Source organism: Orycteropus afer, unplaced genomic scaffold (assembly GCF_000298275.1).
Source record: "Orycteropus afer afer isolate SDZICR_OR568_19922 unplaced genomic scaffold, OryAfe1.0 scaffold00196, whole genome shotgun sequence".
Lineage (NCBI taxonomy): Eukaryota > Metazoa > Chordata > Mammalia > Tubulidentata > Orycteropodidae > Orycteropus > Orycteropus afer.
In genome coordinates this window covers 3,924,171-3,931,201 of record NW_006921783.1, presented here as the reverse complement: position 1 = coordinate 3,931,201, position 7,031 = coordinate 3,924,171, and the positions used below count along the sequence as shown (strand labels likewise).

The 7,031-nt window shown below is 45.2% G+C and overlaps 1 protein-coding gene across 1 annotated transcript in view; it reads left to right on the top strand.

Annotated features, from left to right (window-relative positions):
• Window positions 1-895: 895 nt before the first annotated feature.
• Window positions 896-7,031, top strand: part of CUNH17orf64 (chromosome unknown C17orf64 homolog) — a 10,791-nt gene continuing 4,655 nt past the window's right edge. Inside the window, exons 1-5 of the mRNA XM_007947881.2 lie at window positions 896-950; window positions 2,742-2,839; window positions 3,118-3,293; window positions 3,770-3,869; window positions 6,299-6,494. Of these exons, the coding sequence (XP_007946072.2) occupies window positions 896-950; window positions 2,742-2,839; window positions 3,118-3,293; window positions 3,770-3,869; window positions 6,299-6,494 (625 nt within the window). The remainder of the gene's footprint in view (window positions 951-2,741; window positions 2,840-3,117; window positions 3,294-3,769; window positions 3,870-6,298; window positions 6,495-7,031) is intronic.

Here is a 7,031-nt window from a genome sequence, read left to right as displayed (position 1 = left end):
CTGGTGTATCCGTTTGCCTCCCGGCCAGGTGAGTCAAACAGCGGTACCTGGCCGACCGCCGAGTCCTCGCGCTGTCTCGGATCCCCAAAGGGCTGTGCCGGTGGCAAAAATCAGAATTGTCGGAATCAGGCGTAGGTAACCCCCAGGTCCCAGTTCGTGACCGTGAATCTAACCAAGTGCCAGGGCCACCATGCGTCTCGGCTCCGCTCTGTGAAATTCAATTTCTACTGGCATCTACTCCAAGGAAGACTGTTGTGAGGATTAATTGACATCACACATCAGGGCTGTTTTTTTTTTTTTTTTTTTTTGGTACATGCCACCCTTAAAGACAACTGAACTCTACAACAACCAGCACAACGGGTTTATTAACTTCCCGAAGGCTAGAGAATAGAAGAGGAGATGTCAAGAAAGGTTTACTGTATTCCATTCTCCTTCAGTGCACCCTCTAGTCCTTTAACCCAAATCCAGAAAGGAACGTTAGGAATCCTGGTTCTCACACTCAGGGAGCCCACTGTGTAGCTAAGGAGGCAGGAATGGTATACACACGGGAAAATTACTTCTGAATCCTTACCAGGGTTCAAAATTAACAGCATCTGACAATTCTCTTTGGAGAAGGTTCCCCAGCCCCCTCTGACCAGCTGTGAGCTCTGACAAAATCCTGGATCCACCCAGCAGCACCTCTGCCTAGTCCAGTTCTCAGCTGAAGGGGACAACTGATGGCCACCCCTAGGAATGAGGATATGGGAGGGAGAGGGGCTGGGCCCTCTGTCGGCAGTTGCCATGGTTTTGCTCTGTGTTCTGGAGCCAATTTACCCACTCCCTGAGATATCAGGTCACAGAAGCCCGAGGGGACATGAGGAGTGCCACCCTGGAGCCCACCAGTCCACCTGTGGAGATGGAGGCTTCAGTTGGACAAGGGGGTGTAGGGGACAAGCCACTAGAGAAGGTGAAATGGGGCTGAAGGTGTGAGGGAAGGATGGAGGGAGAGTCAGTAAGCATCTGGTTTCAGAAAGCAGAGAGCATGCAACTCAAGGAGGAAGAGAAGAAGGAAAATCGGTGGGGTCCATGAGTTAGCAAGAGGCCTGAGAGTAAGGGAAGATTAATCTATTCAAACAGATATTTATCAAGGATATATATTCCTGGCAAGATGATGAGAAGAGGTCCTATCTTATGGTTGGCTACAAAGTCACAAGGGCTCTTTTGTGTGTATGTTGTGTGTGTGTTATTGTCGGTGCATGTGGTTTGTGGGGTGTCTGTGGTTTATGGACTTGAACAAGCTGAGTCTCCTCTCTCTTGTGCCTGAAGAAGGTGTTCCATACACTCTTCTCTCTATCCACCTCCCTCCTCTTTCCCAGGTCTTTCCCCTTAGAGGGATGTAAGCCTGGATCTTCATAGTTACCACTGAACACAGGTGGAAATTAGTGCTCACTTTTCAGAGAGGCTTCTGAAAGATGAGTTGTATTAATCGAAATCCAGTTGTATTAGTCTAATCCTGCACTCTGATTAGAGTATTATTTCTGTATTATTTCACAGTGTCTGTCTCCATTAATTTCCAATTTATTTGCCCCAGTTTTGCTGTCAAAAAACTTGTTATCATCATCACCATCACCATCACACATTTTTTCTGAGTGCGCATTAGAAGCATAAGGAGCTCTGGTGGTAGTGGATAAGGCATTTGGCTGCTAACTAGAAGGTCAGCAGTTCATAACCCACTAGCTGCTTCATGGAAGGAAGATGGGGTGATCTACTTCTGTGAAGATTGACAGCCTCGGAAACCCAATGAGGGTCATCACTATGAGTCAGAATCAACTCGATGGCAGTGAGTTTGGTTTGGTTTTTATTAGATGCATGGCATGATGCTAAATAATAGGTACGTAAAAGGGTGAACCTGAGACTTAACCAAAAACCAAAAAAAAAAAAAACCTCATTGTCATTGAGTCAATTCCAACTCATAGCGACCCTATAGTTCTACAGAGTAGAACTGCCCCATAAGGTTTCCAAGGCTGTGATCTTTACGGAAGCAAACTGCTACATCTTTCTCCCATAGAGCAGCCAGTAGGTTTGAACTACTAATCTTTTGGTTAGCAGCTGAGCCCTTAACCACTGTACTATCAAGTCTCCTTCACCTGGAACTTAAAAACCAAAATTCACTGCCATTGAGTCAATTCCAGCTCATAGCGACCCCCATTTGGTTTCCAAGGCAGTAAATTTTCACAGAAGTAGGTTGCCTCATCTTCCCTCCATGGAGCGGCTGGTGGGTTTGAACCATCAACCTTCTGGTTAGCAGTCAAATGCCTTAGACACTATGCTACCAGAGTTTTACCTGGAACTTAGGCACTCAATATAATATTTGCTGAATGAATGACAAATTAATCTCTGCTCCTTCAGTCCTCAAGGAGTCACTTAAATCTTTTGGCACCTTGTGTCTGTAAACAGGGACAATGATATCTAACCTCATAGAATTGTAGGAGAATAAAATGAATTAATATTTATCAAGTGCTTCACAAAGTTAGCTAGTATAATATGCTATGATTATTATAAAAGAAATGGATAGGACATTCTAGGTTTTCTAAGTGGAGATTTTCAGAGATAGATTTTTCATCCAGGACTTAGTCATGTCAATGCTAGGTCCAAGAAGAGGTCATAGGAAAACTGGAGGACTTTGGTTGGCATTTGGGTCAGCAAAGCTGCTTATGAGCAATGGCCCAACCCCCCCAGCTGACTGCTGACTTCTGTCCTGTCCCAGGTGTCTGCACTGGAAAGGATCTCCTGCACCCTCACTGCTGGAGACTCACTTGTGCACCACGCCAAGGGCCTGGATCAGGACACCTTCAAAATTGTGAGTGAGAGGCCAGCCCTGGCCCCACTCCTCTATTCCCTTGGTTCAGGAGACCTGGGTCAGGAGTTGGCAGATCTCAGACCCACAGCTCATAACCCCATTTGTCAAACTCTTGGGAAGGGAATTGGGTGGCAGTTGGGTGTAGCCTTCTCACCCAAGACATATAATCATTTCTGGGCCAAAGGGGCTGGACTCTCCTGGTTACCTAGTTACTTGGGTCTGTCCATCTACCTTTTCTTTTCTCCCATGATTCCTCTTCTTACCTGTTGCCTCCTCAGTGTAAAGAATACCTAAGGCCTCTGAAGAAATTCCTGAGAAAGCTGCACCTGCCCAAGGACCTTCCCCAGAAAAAGAAGCTGAAGTACATGAAGCAGAGCCTGGTGGTCCTAGGGGACCACATCAATACCTTTCTGCAGCACTACTGCAGATCCTGGGAAATCAAGCACTGGAAGAAGTAAGACAGCTTCCTTGCCCTTCCCCCCACACCTTCTTGTGGGCCACCTTCTCTCCTCTCAAGGTCACACCCCAATCAGGATCTCACAATTCTTCATCTTTATGTGGAGGAGTCAGGATCTGGGGGTGTGTGTGTGGGGAAGAGGGAATGGAAAGAACAAGGTGCCTCTAGTTACTTAGAGCAGCGTTGACTGGTCCTTAGCTATACACACAGTGGACAAAGAGTGCTTGGGAACTCTAAAGACAATGAATTCTGATTGATCACCTTCTTTGTGTGGATGCTGGTCATGAGTACAGGGTGTTCGAGTACAGAAAGGTCTGGCAGATCCTTACCTCTCCATCCCTCTAACCAAAAACCAAGCAGGCAGCATGTGGCTCATTTCTCCCTGGGTGGGTCCTGGTCACAGGACAAATGCAGAAGGGAGAGGAGCTGTTCTCCACCTCCCTCAGGCTCAGGTCTGTCGCCATTCTCTACAGGATGCTTTGGCGATTTGTCTCCCTCTTCTCTGAACTGGAGGCGAAGCAGCTTCGCAGGCTCTACAAGTACACCAAGAACAACCAGCCAGCCAAGTTCCTGGTGAGGCACTCTGGGAAGCTACTCTGGGCCCAGTTGTGTGTTGGTTGATGCGTTCCTGGATTGTGCAGGAAGCTTCCTATTATAACCAGTGCCCCTTGGGCCTTTCCATGGCTCACTGCCTGAGCAATAATGCACTGCTCCCACCTTGACCTCTGCAATGGGCAGAGTAGGACCAGGGAAGGCAGAAGTTTAGCATTAAGTTCTCGATATTTATCCACCCTCCACAGCCACACCCTGATAGCATGGGTGAGTCCTCCTTGAAGAGCCATGGGTGGGGCAGTTGAGGCCAGGCAGAAGGGCATGACTAGTTTGGGGAAGGCTCTGGAACCTGTCGACATCACTTAGCCAGGTCTTCTCCAAAAACAGTGGTTCTCAAATGTTTTGGTCGCAGGACACTGTTACCCTCTTAAAAATCATTGAGAACCCCAAAGAATTTGTTTATATGAATTATATCTGTTGATATTTACCTTATTAGAAATTAACAGTAAGAAAAAATTTAAATATGTATTTATTAATTCATTTTAAAATAAAATAATGAACCCATTACTTGTTACCATCAAACCAAACCAAACCAAACTCACTGCTGTTGAGTCAGATCCGACTCATAGCGACCCCTCTTTGGGTTTCCGAGGCAGTATCTCTATAGAAGTAGATTGCCCCATCTTCTTTCTGAGGAGTGTCTGGTGGGTTTGAACCACCAGCCTTCTGGTTAGCAGTCAAATGCCTTAGGCACTATACCATCAGAGCTCCCCTTGTTACCATAAATAACATAAATTTATGAAAAAAAAACTGTATTTCCCAAAACGAAACAAAAAACTTTTTGTAAGAAGGGCAGCATTGTTTTTATGTTTTTGCAAATCTTTTTAATGTATGGCCTAATGGAAAGAGCTGGACTCTCATATCTGCTACTGCAGTCAATCTGTTGTGATATACAGTTTTGACTGAAGTACATTAAGAAAATCTAGCCTCACACAGTTATATAATTGGAAAAGAGAGGAATATTTTATAAGCCTTTTCAGATCATTGTGAAAATTTTTTCTTGGCTACCACACCAAAATTTGACAAATGGTATTTACTTAAAGGTTAGATGCAATGTGGAAACTCTGACCATATCCATGGACTTTTCATAGTAGGTCACATTAAAATCCAAAAACCATTGGTCTCTTATACTTTGAGTGGACTCCACTTTTCAGTGGAACCAGGAGGTAAAAAAAAAAAAAAAAAGTCTCAGTGACCCCTAGGGGTTCACAGACCACATTTTGAGAACCACTGGCCCAAAATAATAATGATAGGCCACAACTGTAAAAATTTTCTGTGTGCCAGGCACGTTATAGATGTTCCCTCATGTAATCTTCAGAAGTAACCCTAAATGGTAATTAGAGTTTTTGACCACAGTTTGAAAATGAAGAACTAAAATGTAGGAAGCTAAAGACACTTGTCCCAGGTCACATAGCAAATGGGAGGAACTCAGCCATGATTCAAACCCAGGTCTGGCTCAGATAGAAGCCCTGCTCTAACCACAAATGCACAAAGAATTTTGCATTCGAATTATGCTGCTAGTGAAGAGTACTGACTATACCATGGGCTGCCAGAAAATGAACAAATCTCCATCTGAGAAGTACAGCCAGAATGCTTCTTAGAACGGATGATGGCAAGACTTGGTTTCGTGTACTTTGGACATCTTATCAGGAGAGACCAGTCTTAGGAAAAGGACATCATGCTTGGAAAAGCAGAGTCAGCGAAAAAGAGGAAGACTCTCAACAAGATGGAGTGACACAGCGGCTGCAACAGTGGGCTCAGGCACAACGACCTTTGTGAGGCTGGTGCGGGACGAGGCAGTGTTTCGAACTGTTGGACATAGGGTCGCTGTGAGTCGGATCCGACTTGACAGCATCTAACAATATGACAACCACAGCCCTGTACCAATGCTTCAGATAAGCAGCTTCAGTCAAATCCTCTCCGTCTGGTCTCCACTTCTTCCTCTGAACATGAATAGCTGGATTATTTCAGTGATTCCTCCTCTGCACAGGTGAGAAGCTGCCATTTCAGTGACTCCTGAATTTCATTGGCCAGGAAAATTTCAAAAATGATTTTTGGGCTCCCAAGTTTAATTTTTCTAAGGACTTTCAGATAAAACAAATACCACTGTTTCATTACAAACAAACAAACAAGACACTATTGCTAAAAAAAAAAAAAAAGAGAGCAAGTGAGCATAATTTCAAAATAAAGGACAACCTAAGAAAAGTCAGCTGGCAACCTGGCCTCAGGGTCACCTCCCACGTCTATTTCTCACCCTGTGTTTGGGCTAGGCACCTGTGAGGTGCAGGCAGCAGTGTCCTCACAAGGGCAGGGCTAGGCCTTGGGCTCTGGGGCTCCGATTAGGGGCCCCTCTCTTCTTGACATTTCTGAACACTGTTTCCGCATTGCAGATGGCATTCTGCCCCTTGGATGCTCTGGAGGGCCCCTTGCTGGCAGACCAGGAAGACAGTCTGCCCAAGCTCTGCAATGCCTGGGGGCTGCACAGCAACATTAGCGACATGAAGGAGAGGCTGTCCAAGATGCAAGTCTCTGGCCAAAAGACCTCCCTGCTGGTAGAGCTGAGATCCCAGGTCCTTGTCAGGAGAGGTAATTCTCATTCAGGGAATGTGTGTGCATAGTGTGTGTGTGTGCACATATGCATGTGTTTATATGTGCTCTTGGGAGAAGGGGTTTGGCAGCAATGTCAGAAGCCTCCGTCCTAAGGCCTCTACTCTTTTTTCCCATCTTCTTTTTGTGTTTACATTTCTCTTTTCTTCCTTCCTTCCTTCTTTCCTTTCTCTACTTCTTGTTTCCCCAAGTATGCTCATTATAGTTTGCTATCCCTGGGTGGTGCAAACTGTTAACATGCTTGGCTGTTAAACCAAAAGTTTGAAGGTTCAAGTCCACTCAGACAAAGTCCTAGTGAACAATTTCCAAACTATCAGCCACTGAAAACCCCATGGAGTACAATTCTACTCTGACACATGAGGTCACCATGAATTGGAGTTGACTCAAGGGCAGCTTTTTTTTTTTTTTCTCCCTAATGCTCATTATAGGAAGTTTGAAATGTACCAAAAACCGAACTAAATTCACTGCCATCGAGTCAATTCCAACTCATAGCGACCCTATGTTGTTGTTGTTGTT